Raw genomic sequence first — 19,112 nt, forward strand, 5'->3', positions numbered from 1 at the left:
GCGCGGCCCCCGGCGGCCCCGCGGCGGGCGGCGGGCGCTGAGTGCGGGCGGCGGCGATGCCGATGCCGGGGGGCGGTGGGGCCGCGGCCGCCGCCAAGCAGCCCCCGTCCGGCGAGGCGGCGGCGCCGCGGGACGAGGAGCAGCAGGAGGAGGAGGGCGAGGAGGATCTCCGCGACGGCGGCGTCCCCTTCTTCGTCAACCGCGGCGGGCTGCCCGTGGACGAGCCCACCTGGGAGCGGATGTGGCGGCATGTGGGCAGGATCCACCCCGAGGGGGAGCGGGTGGCGCAGAGGATCCGGGGCGCCGCCGACCTGCCCAAGGTGAGACCCCCCCTGTGCGGGGCTGGTGCGGCGCGGGGTCCCGCCCGGGGCGGACCGTCCGCCGCAGGGCGGGCGAAGGGAAGGGGGGAAACGGCGTCACGGGAGGGGGCGCCCGCCTGCCCGCCTTAGAGACCGGGCTCCCCAGCTCGGGCGCGGTCCTTCGGCAAAAGGGCCCCCGGCGTGCTCTTGCGGGAAGCAAAGCCACGCTCTAACTCGGAGCGCCAGAGGGTGTCTGCGGGGCTTTGCCCTATCTGGTGCGCCAGCAGCACCCCCTTCCTCTGCGGCCTTGTTGAAAAACAGACTTCAGGTGGCTGATGTGCGAGCAGCCTGGGGGTGGAGATGGGCAATGCCTAAACAGAAAGACTGGATAAATGATGAAAAGATGAGGAGAATTAGATTTAGAAGAGTCCAGATATTTGGGGGTGAGACAGGCAGAGGTGAGTCTTTGAACGTGAAGAAATTCGATTTCAGTACAGTCTCCCACACCAAAAGACATTTTCGAACAGAGCTGTGTCTGTCAAACAGAGACTCTTGATGCCAGGAGTTTTAAGAGAAGTTCTCGAATGCTTGCAGAGCTTATTGGTGATGTAGGGTCAGATGTGATTTCCAAGCACGTTCTTGGCCTTGCTGTAGAGAATTGTACAAAAAGAGAAACCGCTGACCATTTCACATAACCTTGTGCCGTACTGAAACATTTGCATGTGAATTCTTGTAATTGTTACTATCTATGTTGAACCTTAGCCTGAGAAAAATCTCCCGCTTTCATTGGCATCCTGTGAACAAAAGGCACTGCAAACATTTAGTGTGTCACTCCACTGGTTATGAGAATATTCCCATCACTCTAATAGGGGAAATTCAGATACGAAAAGATAAAGTTTTTTTGGCTCAGGCTTTTTTAGCAAAGACTTAGTTTCTTGGGAAGGTAATTTGAAGTATGGAAGAACATGCTATTATATAGTGCACAGGCAATCCATACTGCTTTCCATGAGGAACTCTGGAGAAGCATGTGATGCAACATTCTTTGTGCAGTGAAGAGTTATAGGCATCTGTGGCAGCAACTGGAACAAATCCTGAGTCCTGATTACAGTCCCTATTCTAACCCCACTAGACTTTTCCTTCCTTTTCAGATTTTCTTCCTTTCCTCTGACTTTGTCCTGAGCCTAGGTAAAGACTGAAAACGTGTTTCAGTCAGAACACGCACTACTTAATTTCCTAACCGTAAGGGCTGATTTCAGCAGGAGAGCTGGGGGTAAAATGGAAGAAAGAAGTTAACAAACAAGAATACCGTGCGTGATGGGAGGGAAATACAGTGCTGCCTCTGGTTTTGGTCTTATGTGAAGAACTTCCACTGTTCTCACTTTGTAGTCTTGGTGCCAAAGGGTTACAGTTAGGGGGCACAAGTGGAACGAGCTCTTGCAATAATGGGTGAAATTAGGCTGGTTTGTTTTGGGGGTTGTTGGTTTTTGAGGTTTTGTTGGGGTTTTTTTTTTGCATCTGCTGGCACCTCTGGGGAACAAATCTATAAACTCAGTGCTCCACCATCTGAAATCCCATTCCCAAGCTCCCCAGGCATGCAGCTGAGAGGATAGTAGGATTCAGGAAACCACAAAGATGGGTGAGCTCTGTTTCTCTAGATTTCTCTACTCTAGGGATGTATTTCTATCTTTGAGAGCTGCTCATCACCACCTGTCTCCATGCCACCAAATTTCTTTGAATGGCTGAATGAGAATTATGGCAATGGGTGTACTCTGCAAGGCTAGCTCCTTTGAAAAGCCAGGTACTCTCCATGTGCTAGAGAGTGAATAGTCCTTTTTAGGTGTTGGGAATGGGACAGTGATTCACCTACTCCAAAATCTTGGCCTTGAATGGTAGCCAGCATTGGGCGTTGGGGGAAGTAACTCTTAAAAGTATTCTCTATAAACTAAAATACTCTAAAATGATGACTGCAGGAGACTGTGATCAGACTTTATAAATATGTTCACTGATGAGCTTCAGGGACTGTGTCTCTCACTGGGGTGAGCCAGAGTCAGAGATCTCCTCTAATCTCCATTTCCTTCCAGTAGATTTGGGTGAGTGGGCATGAAGTGAGTTGTGCCACAGTGGCAGGACATAGCTGATTAGCCATGCATGAGAGTGCCACCCTCCTTGGTTGTCTTTTTTCTAGCAACAGGGTAGGGTATTGCTTTGCTTGGAGCTGCTGGTACCATCAAATGGGAGCACACTGGAAATACAAAGTGATGTGTGCTTGCCTCATTAAGAAATGATGGATTTTAAATGAGATGGTTATGAGAGCAAAGCCAGGAAGAGTTCCATCTAATGTATTTATACAGAGAGAGATGGAAAAAAATGTTTTCTTTTTTTCAGGCTATCAACCAAGATTGGTATTGCTCCCATGTTGTTGTTTGCAGAAGGAAGAGTAAGGGAGGAGCTTGGATACACATAAGTACCATAAAAGAAACTGTTGCTAAACTAGGCTGGCCAAAAAAGCACCTCTGCGATATGGATAAGGGTGGAGCTTTGTGCCTTTCTCCCCTCTGCCTTTTCTCATGTACAGCATGGCCCACTAACTATATGAAAATCTCTGTTCTCAGGATGCCCCTTCTAACAGCAGGGTCCCAATCCATGCAATAGCCAGCCCAGTGGGGTGCATGAATCTGGGAGTGGGGTGATGCAACCCCTCCACACAAATGATGAGGAACCAAGGATGCGTTCATTCAGTCTGCTAAGTCTGGCAGAGGTTATATACTCTGGGAAATCTGGGCTCTCTTTCTAGCTCTCTCCCCAGCTTTCAGAATAACCAAAGGGAAATCAAAATAGATCTGATTTCCTATATTTTCTGCTACAAATAAATTCCGCTCTGCTTTCTGAAGGATTATGAAAATTAGCTAATATTTATAGCCCTTCTGAGATGTTCAGTGGATGATGCTGGGTAGGAAAGAAGTGTAAGGGTCTCTCATCCTGTCAGTGTGGGATAGAGAGATTAGGGACCTTATTCCTCTCCTCCTGCTTCTGTTGCCCCATTAAAATGCTATAGACCTGATGCAAAAGAAACTGTAGCCCAGTCTGGGCTGCAGGCCCAGATCTGAGAGAGAGAGCACAGTGTACTTTCATCAGTTTAATTACTTGAGGTGCAGGAGGCTATTCGGCATTAACTAGTCCCCTGCTGAACTGGTTGCCACTGAGCTGTCTCAGTGTTACACAGTCCTTTGAGGAAAAGGAGATCTGGGGGTCTGTAGCAGTAAGGGAGGAGTAACTACCCGCAATCATTAGACTGTGCTGTCAACATGCACTCCATCTATCTGTCTCCACTCAAAAGCATGAAAGTCTCCGTGCAGAAGAAATGAAACAAAGTTATATAGTCCGCCTGCCTTGGTTGTTACCTCCTTCATTGTTTCTGCCTGGAAATTATTTCCTATGACTCAGTGTGTCAGCTCACAGCATCCAAACTGACTCAGCTCGTGCGGTTCCAGAGATGGCTTCATTCCTGTGCTGCTCTCTGGAGCCTTCCCTGCTCCTGCTGCAGTTGAATAAACTCAGTTTCACATCTGTTCCCACCATTCCTGTGCTGCCTTCTGCAAGTGAGCCAGCCGGTGCCTCTGCTTGACCAGGAGAGGCAGCAACAGCCCATCTCTCAAATTTAAGTGGTCTCTGGTCCCTGTACTGGGGTTGGGGGGGGGGGGAGGAACAAGGAGAGAGCAACCACGTTGCAAGCCAGGACAAGGAGATGATCTGACTGAAAACTACCCATGCTTGCTGGCTCAGTTTTCAGCTGCTTAAGGTGCCTGACCTGGTTCACCAGTCAGTTGTGCCAACCCAGGGCAGAATGAGGTATATGGGACTGAGTGGCCACAGAAATAGACATGAAGGGTGCACTAAGCAGTGCCACTGGCTACAAAACCGTGCACAGCAGAGGCAGTTGTGCACAGCAGAGTGGAAGGCTCAAGGGAAGAACTGGCTCTGACTTGCTCTTTCATAGCTGTGGATAGCCGAGCTCTGGAGGAAGTCTGAGGAGGAACTGAAATGTTAAAAGCCAAGCTGCTGAGAAAAGATGCAGTCTGGTATCAGAGAGGTGCATGCAAGGCATGAGCTATCCTTCAGAGAGAAAATACTGGGCTATTTCTCCAAGTCTGTCAGTCATCCCAAATTTGTGTCTTCTCCTTTATATTTGTCCTGTGGGCAGGACCTTACTTTTTCCTTAGACACATTTTCTCAGCTGCTGACAAGACTGCAAGTTATCCTTCCTGAAGCAAATGGTGAGGAAAGTCTTGACTGGACCCATAAGGCTGAGGCCTCAGAATGGTGCAGCAGTCTAAATGGTGAACTTCCAGAAGTCATTCTCTGACCATGTAGTATGAAATACCAGACAGTGGCAGGGCAGGGGGTCATGCTGTCAAGTCTCTGTCCAAGTAAGTGCTAACTCACCTGAGATGCCACGAGGCAGTGAGGGACCTTCATACCCTTGTTTACAGGACTGTTCCACCCTCTGGTGGCTTTAGGGAAACTCATTCTCCGTTTCTGCCTTTCTCACTCCTTCTCTTATTTTTGTTTTGTGCCTTCTAGTTTCAATACTCAAATGAGATCCCTTAGGTGATAGCTTTCCTGTCTTGCATCTTGCCTTGTCAGTTAATTAGAATTAACTTCCAATGTTGCATAAATGCAGGACCTTTTCACATAGTTTCTCTTACAGCTGTGTAGTAATGCTTCATTCTGAATCCCTTCCCAGTTACCAGTGTGGAAACAGAGGAATGTTTCTGGTGTGGTCACTTTGGGCAGCAAAATGGATCTGGTTTCAGAGGAACGTGCTCCCTATAGCTGTGTGTGACTGAGTTCAGCAAGAAGCTGGAGAGGTTTGGAAGCAGTGATTTATGTTCTGCTCCTCATTTCAGATTCCCATACCAAGTGTGCCTGTGTTCCAGCCGTCCACCCCCATCCCTGAGCGCCTGGAAGCTGTACAGCGCTACATCAGGGAGCTTCAGTATCCTTTGCTGTTACCTTAGTCACTGCTGTGATAACCCAGGAAGAAGGACCAAGGGGGCTTTCTTTCCCTCCTAAGAACAGAAAAGTACCTTCTGTTGTAGCTGGAGAACTGAAACTTACTCCTTGAAAAGAGGAAGCTGGACTTGGGATATTTTTTTTTGTTTTGCTGGTCTGTTTCTTTTCTTCTTTGCCTAAGTTACCTTTTGATTCTGTTCACTCCATGTAATAAATGGGCATGTTGTCAAGGACCTTTCCCCACTACCCATTCTTCTAGGTCAGCACCTTTACAGTGGCATTTTGTTAAAAACACATATCTGAGATCCTGACAGCCAGGTGTCAGATGGACATGGGTGAGCTGTGGTGATGAGAAAACCCTCTCAGGTCATCGTACTCATTCACTCTTCTCTGTAGCTGTCTAAATGACAGTCAGCCACCCTCCTTTATATGCAGAGCTGCCTGTGTGACTGTGTTCTGGGAATGAAATTTCTCTGTCCCTGTTGTGCTCGAGACCAGGTATGTGCCATGGAAACACAGTCTAATCTCACTGATGAGATACAGATCTAGCTCTGGCTTCGGCTCTAATTCAAGGTAAGAAGGCAGACCTTTTGACACCATCCAGGGTGGTTGTGCTCTGGATTGGGTCCCAGTCAGTCTTAGAATTTGGTGCCATGAATGTTTCATTGCTCTGTGCAGATCAGAGGAGGAAGAGATTTGACAAACTCTGTTCTGCCCTGGTAACTGGAAAGATGAGCATACTGTCAGTATGGACCTTCGGGAAATGGAGTGGAAACCTGTGTGTGGGTATGAGAAAGAGAAGAATTGACAAGAAGGAAATACAGTGGAAGTAAGGAGGGACTATAAATGGGAGAAATGCAGGAGAGGGAGGTGAAGATTTTCTTGCATTGCTATTATATTTGTGGAATCATGACTTTGCTGTGAGAATGGTAAATAACACGGAAGTTCTTCAGACAAGTTTTCTTCAAATTCTACTTTCCAAGCTGCCAAGCCCTTAACTTCTTGCCTCCAGGTACAATCACACTGGGACACAATTCTTTGAGATTAAGAAGAGCAGACCTCTGACTGGGTAAGTGTCTATAGCAGCCTCTACAGCATTTTGTCCTTTCTTTGTTGTTGAAGCCCTGCTGTAACCACTGCTTTTTCTCCATCCCCTGCCCAAGGTCTAGTGGTGCTCAGGGCTTTCAGTACTGCAGCTCCATCCTACTTTAGATGACTTTACTGTCTGTTGCCTGGGGGACAGCTGGGCAGAGCTGCGTCTTGTCTTTCTCAAGAACAAGAGTAGAGTGGTTTTTTTGTCATGAATCAGTAAATCCAGTAAAATCACAAAAATGTGTTGCTAAGATGTGCAGATTCTGCCTGCTTCTAATTGGAATGTAACTATATGAACTTCTGATGGATTCTGAAATTAGGTCCTGCTCTAAACAAATTTTGTAAAAGCCAAGTATCTTTACAGGTCTAACTTCATAGCTCCTGTGAGTGCCTTTGCACAATCTAGGCTCACTAAGCTTTTGGTGACTCATACTTTGAATGAGAAATGAGAATTCTCCTCACTGCAGATTTTGGGAAGAGATGTGCCCCATAAGTTCCTCAAGATAAGCACCTGCTGTTCATTGACTCTCTTGAACAGCGTATTATGGGTCTCCCAAGACTGGCATTTTACTACTGGTCTAGTCCATAGACTTATGTGACTCCAAATGCCTTGTTTTGTAATCAGTGCAACATCTCCTTCATGGTACTTGTTGAACAGAGACTAGGGTTGATGCCAGAGAAGTAGGCTTTGTTGTCCTTGAGCCTTGTGAGCCTAACACTGCTGGGTCTTCGTCCTTTGAGAGTTTTACTTGTGGTCACGTTGGTGTCCATCCAGAACTTGCTGAGCCATGTACTGTGTTCTCCCTGAGAACAGCGGTTGGCCTAGTAGGCAGCTTTGCTGTAACTCACTGAAGGGAGTTCCTTGTAAGCAGCAACAGCGTGTGGCAGAGACCTGGTATGGATTTAATATCTTCCTAGAGGAGATACTTTGTCCTGTTCCCTGTGGTCAGTGTGCCACCCTCTCCTGAAAACCTACCTTACCTTATGTGTGTGGTGAAAAAAGGCTGAACTGGCCATACTTGCATAACTCAAGCCCTCTAATTGTCCTTGTCTTTCCCTTGTCCCACTTTGCAGGCTGATGGACCTGGCCAAAGAAATGACCAAAGAGGCCCTGCCAATAAAATGCCTGGAAGCTGTGATCCTGGGAATGTATCCTTTCCTCTTGAAGTTGTGCATGTCTGCCCATCCTTGTGTTTTCACCTCTGCTCTCTCTCTTATGATGCTTTGAGGCTGTTTATATTATTGTCATCAAGCCCCACATTCCTCCCTTTTTTCCTCCCCAGTTCTGCCACAAAACCCTACCAATAAAGTCCAAATCCAAGCAATTAAGTTAGGAATCCTCCCTAGCTTCCAATTATGGCATATGTCACTTATTAGCTTAGGCAATACCTTAGCAATTAGCTTAGGCAAAACCTGGACGTGTTGTCTTTAAGTACGCATCTTTCCTAGCTGTCTTCCATGTTTAGTTTATGGCACTCAGGCTATAGGTTCTTTGTGCACATTGGTAAAACCACTTGCAAGGGCAGAGGTGGTGAGTGAATGGTTCAGAAGGGTACTTTTTGTCCTAAAGGTGTGTGAAACAGTAGCTAGTGAAGCAGATTAAAACAAACTGAGGAATAATACTGCAGTGTTAACAGTTTGGTAACTATGGAATACAGTAAACTTGAGGTGCTAGCATTGCAACTTCTGCATCACAAAACTGCCTCGAAATTAACTTCCCTTTGTTGACTGTCTCCTTGAAGAGGCCAAGTCTGTTTTCCCTGTGACCCAGATGAAAGTAGGGCAGCCTGCAATGAGCTGGACCCTGGGTCTGGAGAACAAATCCTGCCTGTGTGACGCCTGAATCAATAGTGAGTCTGCCGAGCAGACTGGGAGGGTCTGGAGTAAGGGAGGAAGTATCTTGTCAAGAAACTGGTATCACCAGTTGTTTCCTGAATAGTGGCTGCTGTCAGTTACCTCACCAACAACATGACCACATTGGACCGTTTCCCCATCAGCTTCAAAACCCACTTCTCAGGGAACTACTTCCGACACATTGTGCTGGGGGTGAACTTTGGAGGCCGCTATGGGGCACTGGGCATCAGCCGACGTGAGGAGCTTATGTACAAAGCACCTGTCTTCCGCACACTGAGCGAACTCATCTTTGACTTCGAGGAGGCATATCGCCGCTGCTGGCACACGCTCAAAAAGGTGAAGCTGGGCCACTGTGTGTCCCATGACCCACACAGTGTGGAGCAGATTGAGTGGAAGCGCTCCGTCCTGGATCTAGACAACCTAACCAGGGAAGACTTTCGCAAAGAGCTTGAGAGACATGCCCGTGATATGAGGCTGAAGGTAAGCGGCAAGGATGGAGTAGTTTGCTGCTGCTGCATCCACTGTCTTGCTTGGCTGCTGGTGTTCTGGGGGAATGAAGCAACAGGAAGCTCTCCTAAATGATGGTGGAGTAGAGGATGAATTGGAAGCTGCAGCCTCTTTCCCTTTGTATACAGGCTGGTCCCCTAATAGATGCTCATGCAGTGCTGCAGTTGAGATTAGCTCAGACTGTATACAGTCCTTGGAGCCATAGCTGTCACTGTAACTTTTTTTTTCTGGTTTTTGCATTTTTTATACACTTGCTTTGCCTTTTTGTCTTTTATTCCCATGTAATAAATCATTGTTAGTTTTTGTGTTTTCTGTTATTACTCATATTGGGTTTCTGCTCATGTTGCTCTTTAATTTTCCTGGCAGATTGGGAAAGGAACTGGACCACCATCTCCCACTAAGGACAGAAAGAAAGATGTCTCCTCCCCACAAAGAGGTCAGGCCAGCCCCCATCGACGCAACAGCCGTGGGGACCGACGGTGAGTGGGGCTGCTGAGCAGGAGACCTGTTTAGAGCACCTCTGTTTTACTTACAGTCTCCACCTTGCTATTTGGTTTTGGATCCTTCTGATGTCCTAGTGGGTTTCTTTAGAACAGGCAATACTTCTGACCTGCAGTAGCATTCTTCCCTGGTCTGTGCCTTTGTGAGTTTATCATTGCTTAGGGAGTTGAGGGGACAGATGGTTTTCTGTTTATTTGTTTGTTTTGGCAGGGAGGAGGAAGGCAGCTCAAACAGTGATTTTTTGGTAGCTGAAATTTAACCTTATGCATAGGTCTGAGCTCTGGTGTCTCACAGACCTGTGCCTCAAAGAGATTACACTGCTGTCAGTAAGATTGTTTTCCTGAAACTAATCTGGGGGCCCAGAGTGGACTTCCTACTCTTCCTAACTTGCATTCTCTTCTGTTGAGGTTGTTGGGAGAATTACTGGACGTTGCAGAAGATCCTGCCCTCAATAGTGCAGGACCAGTCTAAAGCTTTCCTGTGTACCTTCTCCTCTGCTGCCATCTCTATGTGCAGCATCTCCTGACTGAAAACAGTTTCTGAAGAGTTGTTACCCTCTTTGCTCACAGGCCGTCTGGTGAGAAGAAGCCTGCCGATTCCAAAGCCATGCCAGACCTCAATGGGTACCAGATCCGGGTGTGAAGAGAGCTGTGCCTTGTGCGCCTAGCTCCATAGACTTCTTGCTGGTCACAGTTGGGACCTGGATCCACCTGCAGTGATTCTGACAAAGGGAACAGGGGAACGGGAGCAAAAGAGTGCTGATTTTCCCAGGTACTTACTAGTGGGCCAGTCCCAGAGCTGGATCCCATGGGTCCCAGAGGATTCACCTGCCTGTTTCTGGGAGAGGTATCCATCTTAATTCACTAAGTATTTTTAAAAAAAAAAAAAAGGAAAAAAAAAAGAAAAAATTCTGTACGTTGGTGAGAATTTGCTTCAGGAAGAATATGGAGTGAGTGGGGTCAGCAGACTTGCTATCAACTTTTTTGCCTTTACAGCAAGTAGATGAAGCGTCTTGTCAACAGTACTTCTTCCCTGTCTGCACAGAAGTCTTCAACCCATGGAAGGCCTGCAGGGCTGAGGGAGAAGTGCTGCTGGAATGGGATGGCCCCCAAATCTTGTGCAAAAACTCCTGGTTTTGTCATTATGAACACTTTGTTTATCATTTCTCATGTGAGAGACAGGTCTGAATTTGCTCAGCCCGATTTATTGATCATACAAAGTCCTCTTATCCAGCAAAAACATATCTTGTATGTTTAGTCCTGCCTATTTCAAAGCATTTCATTATCTTTGAGGGGGTAGACAGTGGGGTGATGAACCTCTTTGCCCACTGCAGTGCTGGTGAACTGTTGCTGTAAGTCCTTTTGCGGTTGAGTAGGTCAGGATATGCCTATGCCATTACCATATGAAAACAGGCACAGAGACCTCAATTGTCCCAGCAATGGAGACAGGGTAGGCAGGGGCTGGTGGGAACCCTGAAATTTGAGTCATCTCTTCATCAGCCTTCTGTCTATTACTTCTATAACTGCTACTGTGAAGGCTTGTGGAAGGCACTTCAGTCACTGAGGTACAAGTTTTAAGAGTAAAAAGTTAAAGAAGGATGTAATGATGTGAACAGGTTTTACAAGCATTTTTTCCTTTCCACAAGGGTCTTGCTCCTTCCTCCCTGTAGTATTAGGGCTAGAGTTACATACACCTGTTTGCAAGGAGCCCTGCTCAAGGAAATTGTAGCTGCTTTCCTGACATCTCAGCCTGGAGCCTCCTGAAGGCATTTCCCCACCCCACTGCCAGAGCTGTGCTTGTGTTCTGGCTCTTTGGATAACTGCAATATGTAACAGCACCACTTATGCTAACCTTTGCCAAAGGGCTGGCCTGGGCCTTGCTGCCACTTACAGCCTTGGCTCTTCCTACACTTCTTTTGGGGGAGTGTTGTACTACTGACTAAATATTGTAATGCTTGTCAGAAATCTGGAGTGTTGTCAGACCTCTCTTTGAGGCCTAGAGCCTGGGAACAATGGGGTTTCCAGAAGTCAGAACAGCATGGTCTTGAAGTGATTTAGATGAATGGATCTAGGGGATGCAAGAGCTGAGCTTGGTAGCGGGAGTATCCTTGAGAGAAACAGTCTTGTTTTATCACAGCACTGACAAGGAGCTAAACTTTCTGAAATATCACATATTTAATTTTGTTAGAACCAGGCTTATTCTTTCCTGTGAACTTGTTAGAAACATAATGGAGCTTAGCTCTACCAGCTTTTTGTTGCAGTATTGCTGTGCCACATCCTTATAATAAGCAGAGCTATTTCAGTGGCAGAGAACGGGTTCTTAACCCCAAACAAATCAGCTCTTCTGTCTAGTTAAAGCAGTGTTAATCCTCGAAGCACCACCCACAAGCGACTTAACTCAGGCCTTACAGGTTCCTAATTGTACATTCTTAACTGTGATGTAACTTGCAAGGTCTATCCGTACCACCGCAGTCTGTTTTTCGCTATGCTGTGCAGCCAGGAGGACAAACCACAAGAAGGTGGCAGAACTTGCTGCTGAGCCAAGAGAAGGTTAATCCAGAATAAGATGCCAGTTTCCACAGTGCAGTGCAACGCCCGTCCATTCCCCTGCACTCCAGCTACATGCAACAATTGAAATTAACAGCAGTAGCAAGCCAAGCACCCCTTTGAATGTGTCCTCTGCTCATTTTTGTGTGGTTGTAAATTAACATATTTAGTGTATGGATGCTAACGATGATGTTAGCTGTAAAGGTAACACAGTTACCCATAAATAATATGGGCCACTTGGAAGCCACAAACTGCCTTTGCATAATGTTTATGCAGAGGACTGAAAGTTCAGATGCCACTGTGAATCATATGATAAATACAAGCAGCATTCAGCAAGGGAAACTGAATGTCAGGTTTTATTAAAGTCGATGAAATACGGGATTAAAAAAAAAAAGATTACTAGGATGCATCCTCACCATGACTTTGGTTAGTTGATTGGTTAGTTAATTCAGAATAAATGGAAAGCTCTTGAGAATAATTAGCAGTTTCATACAGAGAACATTCAATAGGTGGACAGACTTGAGCCTTTTTAGATGGAAAGGAGGGGAAATGTGGGGGGAGGAAGAATTCAAAACAAATGAGGCAAGTGAGGGGTCAGCTGCAAGTTAATGATGCTTTCTTGAGACCAGGGCAACAGGGATGCTCAGCAGTGTTAGATCACCAGGGCAGAATGGCTTAAAACAAAATGCTTTGTTTGACTTTGTAATTAAGCGCTTTCCTGCAGGATGTAACTGAGGCCAATAGCTTAGAAAATGAAAGGAAGTGGATGTTTAAGAAATGAATGACAGGTAGCATTCAAGGTCTCTTAATCCTCAGCTGCAGCCAGACAAGAACATCCTCTTTCAAATTTAATTGCACAATTATATATGTTAGGAGGCATTTAATTCTTTGCATGTATCTAATGTTGGTAACTGCTCAAGATGGACATTGGAGCAGACAAGTGCCCTCTTCTAGGGTTACTATTTCAAGCCTTCTCCTATGTTTCTCTGTGAGGTAGAATTTCTGCTCTTTACTGTTTCTGTATCTCCAATTTAGCAGATGGTGCAAGAAACTGGAAAAGGACCATACCCTTCTTTCTCTTGCTCCCCCCATCTTTGTAACAAGATGAATCACTTCAATACAAAGCTTTGCTTCTTTCCGAACAAACAAGACAGCATCCTTCCATGACAGAGGATTAGTGCAATCCAGCTTTATGCCATAAGAAAACTGAGGATACAATGCAAGACAAACTTTAGCTCTTCTACTTCTTTCCTCCCTCATCCACTTGCTCTGACTTCTGGTCTGCCTCTAACCTTAAGGAAAAAAAGGCTGGCGATGAGAGTCTTTTTCAGTCCTGCAGTCTTTAGAGCTACAGAGAAGGAATGAAAATAAGGAACTAGACTGTAACTTGTACTCCTTAGTGCCTGCAGAACAGGAAATATGAATCTTGAGGTGTCCTATTAATTATTTAATGTTAAATATTTATAGGGTTGTTCATGTAGCTCTGTGGTGTAAATTTCACTTTTCAGTAGGTCTCACCTGATGTCTGTTCTGCAGTACAAGTCCTTTGAATTCTGTGGAAGGGAAATGTGTCCGTACACTATGGAATGGATAGACACTGCCTACATTGTATGTAAAGTCTAGGTGAGCTTTGAAAGACTTCAACAAATGCTGAATTACTTACTAATTATCTATTATTTGCAAAACTATTTTAAATGTAATGCACACCTTGAAATAGGAATTCCTCTTTTTACTTTCATGGACACAAGTCCCTGGTACCTTGGTACCTGGCCAACTGCAATTTTTTAATGGATGGATAGATTAGTGAGCAAAACTTTCTGCTACAGTGTCACTGATATAAACTTTGTATATTAAAGAGCGGGGTTGGGTGTCCATCAGTCTGTGACACACTAGCCTTTTTTTTAATTCTGATATAAGCTAAAGGAGTCTTTAGGAACTTAAGGTATGTTAGCAAGTGTTTTAGCTGGGAGTGGAGTGTTTTTTTTTTCAGTTGACTGTTTTACCTGTGTGCCACTCTATGGCTCAGTACATAGAATAAATTACTCCAGAACTGTGGTTGAAACATAGTTTCTGTTCATATAGTAGCCGTATTGCTGTTATCAGATCTGTTTAACATGATGAATTCTTTTTAAGTATTTCAGGTGAAAGCCTTAATCAGGTGCCTGCCCCTTAAGGTAGGCTCATATGTGGTGTTGTATAGACTGAAACATGACTGTCCTTAAAATTTCAGAGTTTAGAAACCATAATGAACAGAAGAATGCTCCTGTTGCCAAAGGGCAAGAGTCTGGATTAGGTTGATTTGACCTTACTCTAGTGGCTGTGGCTAATCACTTCGGGTGGTTGCTTTAGCCACTTGCTTCTTCTAAGTGAAGTATTTCAAATGGTCTGATGATCAGACACTAGATATAAGCAGGAGGTGTCCTGTGTCCCATGTGTACTATGTGTGCGAGACTGGCTGAAATAACACCACATATTCTAGTGGCCTTGCGCTGTTGTCCTGACAACATTAAGACCTGCATTATGGATTTATAATCTTACCTAACAAAGCAAGTGCTATTCTGGCTTGATGTTTGCTCTACCCCAGAGCAAGGTGGAGATGGCCCCTCTACAGCCAAGCTGAACTCCTTAGGGAATTTAATATTTTTGTCTGTTTCCTCAGCAAGTGTTTACTTGTATCACAACCACTCTCCTTCAGTGGTGCCTGGCCCTGCCTGCTCAAGAGCAACTCAGCCTAGGCCCAGAAAGCTACTGAATCCCCCATAATCTCTGCAGAGCAGAGTTCCCTACAGGTCAGGGCTGAGATGGTGCTAGTGGGACCAGAGTGGTCCCCTTCCATGCACATCAGTATTCTACTCTAGCACTGATAGGGTGCTCCAAAACCATTTACATCCTTATCACTGGTACAGCTCAGAATTAAAAAATGGAAATTTTCTTTCTTTAGGAACAGTATCACGTGTGTCTTTTTGTAATTAATCAGTGTGGTTCTGTGTTCTTATGTAGCCAACACAGAATTTTTATTTAGGTTTAGTTCTTACTGCACTTCCCATGGCCCTCATGTTGATACTTCTTCCTGCTTCCTTTGACACTTAGACAATAAAATTCCTTCTGTACTGCTTTCAATTTGTGCAGAGAAAACAAGTTGTCTGTACTGTCCTTCTTTCTGATTTAAATTTTCCCATTATAAGTCATCTAAGAAGTCAAAGGGACAGCCTTGAGTGATGGTATCAGGCAGATTATGTAGAGATGCCCTGTACTTGCTACAGTATGGACATGGAAAAACTCACATTCTTCTTTAATCATCTGAACAGGTGAGTATGTCTGTGCACACAGAGGCAACTGCCAGACATTAAGTATATATGTGGCTGTTTGGCAAAGGCTAGAACTCATGTTTTCCCCCTGAATTGCCATCAGTCCAGCTGGATGGAAAAAAAAAATCAGTGCAGGCAGCAACAGAAATTTCAGTCTTACAATACTGTAAGGGTTAATACAAACCTCTGCTTGCACTGCTCAACTCTTCAGTACACAATTCAGTTTCCTTTCCTGGCCTGAAAAGTGATTCTGCTCAAGGTCTGTGTTTAGTGACCTTCCAGACTGATGACCTCACCAGGACTTCTCAAGACAAATGCTGGGTTAATAAAGGGCAATCAGCTGCAAGATTCAGTGCAAGGGGGGGTCCAACTTTATTCAGGCTATCATCTTTCAGGCATAACATACCCCTTCTCTCTTGGGAAATGAGTAATACCTGGGATCAGGGCCAGGATGTAGGCAAGCCTACAGTGTGTAGAGGAAGGGAAAAAACATTTCCTAACCTGCTACTCCAAAGAGAAAGGCACATGCAATAGTCCCTTTTAGCCAAGTTAATGATATGAACAGCTTCTGCCCTGAGGGAAGGTAATTGCACAGTACTAAACCTCTGCTTCAGATGCTTGCTTGAAAACACCCTGTGCCCCATGTCTTACAGATTTTGCTAAAAATCAGGTAACTCCTATACCCCCTATAGATATATAGGTCAGGGCGACTGTTAGACAGTGGAGTGAGAACACCAAAACAGTGATGTGACCGCAGACTTTCTGTTCCCTTTTAGATCAGGCTTTCCCCTGCTTAGTGATTGTTCCTGCACTTCTAGGTTTTTAAGTCAGAGCTTATGCTATTGGACCTTAGGTGGAAAATCTTTATTTTGGAAAGGATAAACAATTGGTCAAAGCAGAAATTTAAAAAATTAAGAAAAATGAACCTAGTCAGTTTTACACTGAGGCCCAAAACTGCAAAACTTAACGCTTTCACATGTATAAAAGCACATAGAAATTCATTTATGAGAGAGTGAGACTGAGCCTTAAGAGCACCATTCATGCAGAGACTGCAGGATTATGGTAGACAAAGGTGTATGACATACTAGGGATAGTAGGCCATGACAGAATTCAGTTAACTCAGCTGAATTGGCTTTCCTAGATTATATTTTTATTTTGGTAAAGAGTAAGTCTCATCCTATCTCTGACTTCATTCTAGGGGAGGGAGGAGAGGAATAGCTATAGAATAACTACTGCATTCATTTACCCTAGTTCAAGAGCAGCTCCTGAAACTGACCAAAAACTGAATAAATAGTAGAATAAATATAAGTAGAAGGCTTTGCATCCAGAAAGAAAAGAATAAAAAACTAAATAACATTGCTACAGCTTGAAGCCAAGTCTTTTTTGTGTGTACAAATGAAAGATTAGATGGAACAAATACATCTTTTGTTGTAGCACATGCCAGTGTCTAGCCTAGTCCTTTTCCCATTTGCCAACTGAGCACCTTGAAAGCCACTGTGATTGTCTAACCAAAGTTACAAAACATTTCCCAGCTGTACTATACAGCATTCCTATTCCCTTAAAGCACAAGAATATACAGTCTAAATCTGAAAGAAAATAAATAAATTCTAAAATAAATAAAAGCAAAAAAGGAGCTTCAAGACTAGAATGAAATTTTCAGTGGAAGTTGGAGGACAACTTGCCTTGACAGGAGAAGCCAAACTTGTACAGCTGACAAAAGGAAGGAGCTTGAGGCATGCCAGCTGTTAAATCTGTCATCTTGGTTATCATTATAGCAGGTGTCTTCTCTACAGAAACTCAGTATCACACTTTGAAACACAGTGCAGTACATCCAGTGCAGCTTGTGCACTGCAGCAGGACGGCCCTATGGGAAGCCCTACAGGCCAGGCAGCTACAGTCTGGTAAGGAGCAGGTCACAGCCAGCAATTCAATTTACCTGCACAACAGGAAGCCTCCTGAAAGGACATGGTATCTCACTGACACTTGTGTGCCCATCCCTATAGGTAAGCAACAAAAGGCTTCCTCTGCATTTGGATGAACCATGGATATGGCTGCAAATTTCTGACCAGTACATCCGATACACATTCATTACTGAGGTGGTGGTGATGGGAGGAGATTTTGCACTGTAGAAACTGCCCACTTTACAGACTGTTTGCCAGTGCCACTCAAACATCATTAGGAGCAGGACACGTACCTTGATCCACTCTTAAAAGAGATTCTTTCTGAGATGCTGAACTTGTTCTTAGGGCCTCTAAGAGACTTCTCAGAGAAGAGGAACTGAGGTCAAGTGTACTTTAGAGTTCTGTCTTCACAAAGCAGGTGGCATGCAGAGCACTCACAGTAAGTCTGAAACTCAATTTTTTGTTTTATATAACGAGTTATTCCCATCTAAGTGTTCGTTTCAGAGCTCCCTCCCCTCCCACTTAACTCTTCAGGAGTGAGGGAACTCACTATCTTATGTCTTGACCCTATGTAAATGTTGAGTTTATAGTAAGACTTAGCTCTAAAGAATTCCACCTATAGCTTTATACTGAAGAAATACAGCTGCAGAAAAAAATAAACATCAGTAAGTCAGAAAGATAACTGGATATGGCAGTCATGGGAAAACAGCTGCTGGAGAGATATCTCATAAGGAAAAGGCATGGAGAAAGACAACCTCAAACAGCAGCCAAGTTTCATTTATTAAGAAAAGGAAAGAAGCTAGAGCAATTATATTGTTTACCACTCTTCCCATTCCATGTAATTGGGAAAACTGATTATAAAGGGCAAACCTTCTGAAGTGATGAACTTAAAACTCTGAGAAAACAAAGGAAGTCCAATTTCTATCTAAATAGCATAACTAAATACAGCCTAGCAGCTGCGGTGCAAACTAAGCTGTTTTTTAGCAAAGATACTTTGTCAAATGTGTTGCCTGTACAGCTGCATGCTCCTGCTGCTTAGGAGACTGCTAACAGGGGATGTACACACACTGCCAGTGGTCTCTGGCGTCACTTCCCCTAAGTACCAGTCTCCCTGAGCTCTACTAACATGATGTAGTTGGTAACCACCTCTATGATACTTCCCTTTCTGAGCATTGCAGATATTCCTCATAATAATTTACAGATCCCTTTGTAATTCATCAGAAACTTGTGTTAATGGCAACTAGTCATGCATTTAGGTCCAGAAACAGTGTTAAGAACCACATCTGAAATCTCAGTTATGCATACCATGATGCTCATTACCACAGGCTCTGATTAAATCACTGGATGCTATTCTTAAAGCATCACAAAACATCTTATTTTCTCCCAACAACTATACATACACTAGCTGCTATTTTAGAGTTAGGAACCTTCTGCCCGCCCCACCTCCAAACTTCTCTAGTCCCCCACAGTCAGAGGCATTCACAGGTCTCCAGATCCATTTGATATAAACTCCAAATTGCTCTAGAACACAGGGGTTTTCCTTCCTGAACAGGCCAATTCTATAGGGTTCTATACTAGAGCTTCAGGGGCAGTGGTCAAAATAAACACAGCGATCAAAACTTCAACTCTGCCTTTGTGTCTGTATGCAGTCACTAGCAATGGTCCTGCATTTCTGCAATAGTTTCATCTATGAGTGCCCAAGGGAGCATATGTAAGCCAGGGCTTTGGGAGCTGCAAGTCGCTGTGGGAGCTTTAGAACCTTCAGAGAGACCAATAAGGGGACTTGCAGGCATTGTTCTGCAATTTCTCAGCACATGACTCCATATCCAGTGTTCAGCAACTTAATCATTCCAAGTACATACCAATTATTTCATGCATGGAAAGAGGAAGCATTAGCTTGACCTGTGCAAGACTGGATTTTCCAACAAAATATAGCTGGAAGCTGACAACCTCCCTGAGATGCCTTCATGCAAGTTGCCCAAAAGTCAAGTCTTTGGTTTAAATAAAACGGGAAAAGCACTTGTGATGTTGGAATTACATCACAGGATTGGCAGGCTGCTTCAGCCAGTGCAGGGGCAACCAGTTCATGTG

General features: G+C 44.8%; 1 protein-coding gene across 2 annotated transcripts; it reads left to right on the forward strand.

Moving 5' to 3' along the window:
* Positions 1-14,950, forward strand: VASH1 (vasohibin 1). Of its 2 annotated transcripts, XR_003532364.1 has the most exons (8): positions 1-320; positions 5,207-5,295; positions 6,325-6,381; positions 7,479-7,553; positions 8,357-8,738; positions 9,132-9,244; positions 9,836-10,037; positions 10,262-14,950. XR_003532364.1 is itself a non-coding variant. In XM_027672225.1 (7 exons), exons 1-7 carry the CDS (start codon positions 57-59, stop codon positions 9,906-9,908), a joined length of 1,053 nt encoding a protein of 350 aa, XP_027528026.1. In that variant the 5' UTR covers positions 1-56; the 3' UTR covers positions 9,909-14,950. The 2 variants fall into 2 exon arrangements, 1 of the variants encoding a protein (XP_027528026.1); XM_027672225.1 differs by having other exon boundaries at positions 9,836-14,950.
* Positions 14,951-19,112: the final 4,162 nt, after the last annotated feature.

Source organism: Neopelma chrysocephalum, unplaced genomic scaffold (assembly GCF_003984885.1).
Source record: "Neopelma chrysocephalum unplaced genomic scaffold, ASM398488v2 Primary Assembly neopelma1_24, whole genome shotgun sequence".
Lineage (NCBI taxonomy): Eukaryota > Metazoa > Chordata > Aves > Passeriformes > Pipridae > Neopelma > Neopelma chrysocephalum.

Bases quoted from the DNA above. Each gene is read 5' to 3' on its own strand.
- VASH1 (XM_027672225.1), top strand. From the start codon at position 57: ATGCCGATGCCGGGGGGCGGTGGGGCCGCGGCCGCCGCCAAGCAGCCC. The intron at 7,554-8,356 runs GTATCCTTTCCT...GGCTGCTGTCAG, and splicing joins GAAGCTGTGATCCTGGGAAT to TTACCTCACCAACAACATGA. The intron at 9,245-9,835 runs GTGAGTGGGGCT...CTTTGCTCACAG, and splicing joins AACAGCCGTGGGGACCGACG to GCCGTCTGGTGAGAAGAAGC.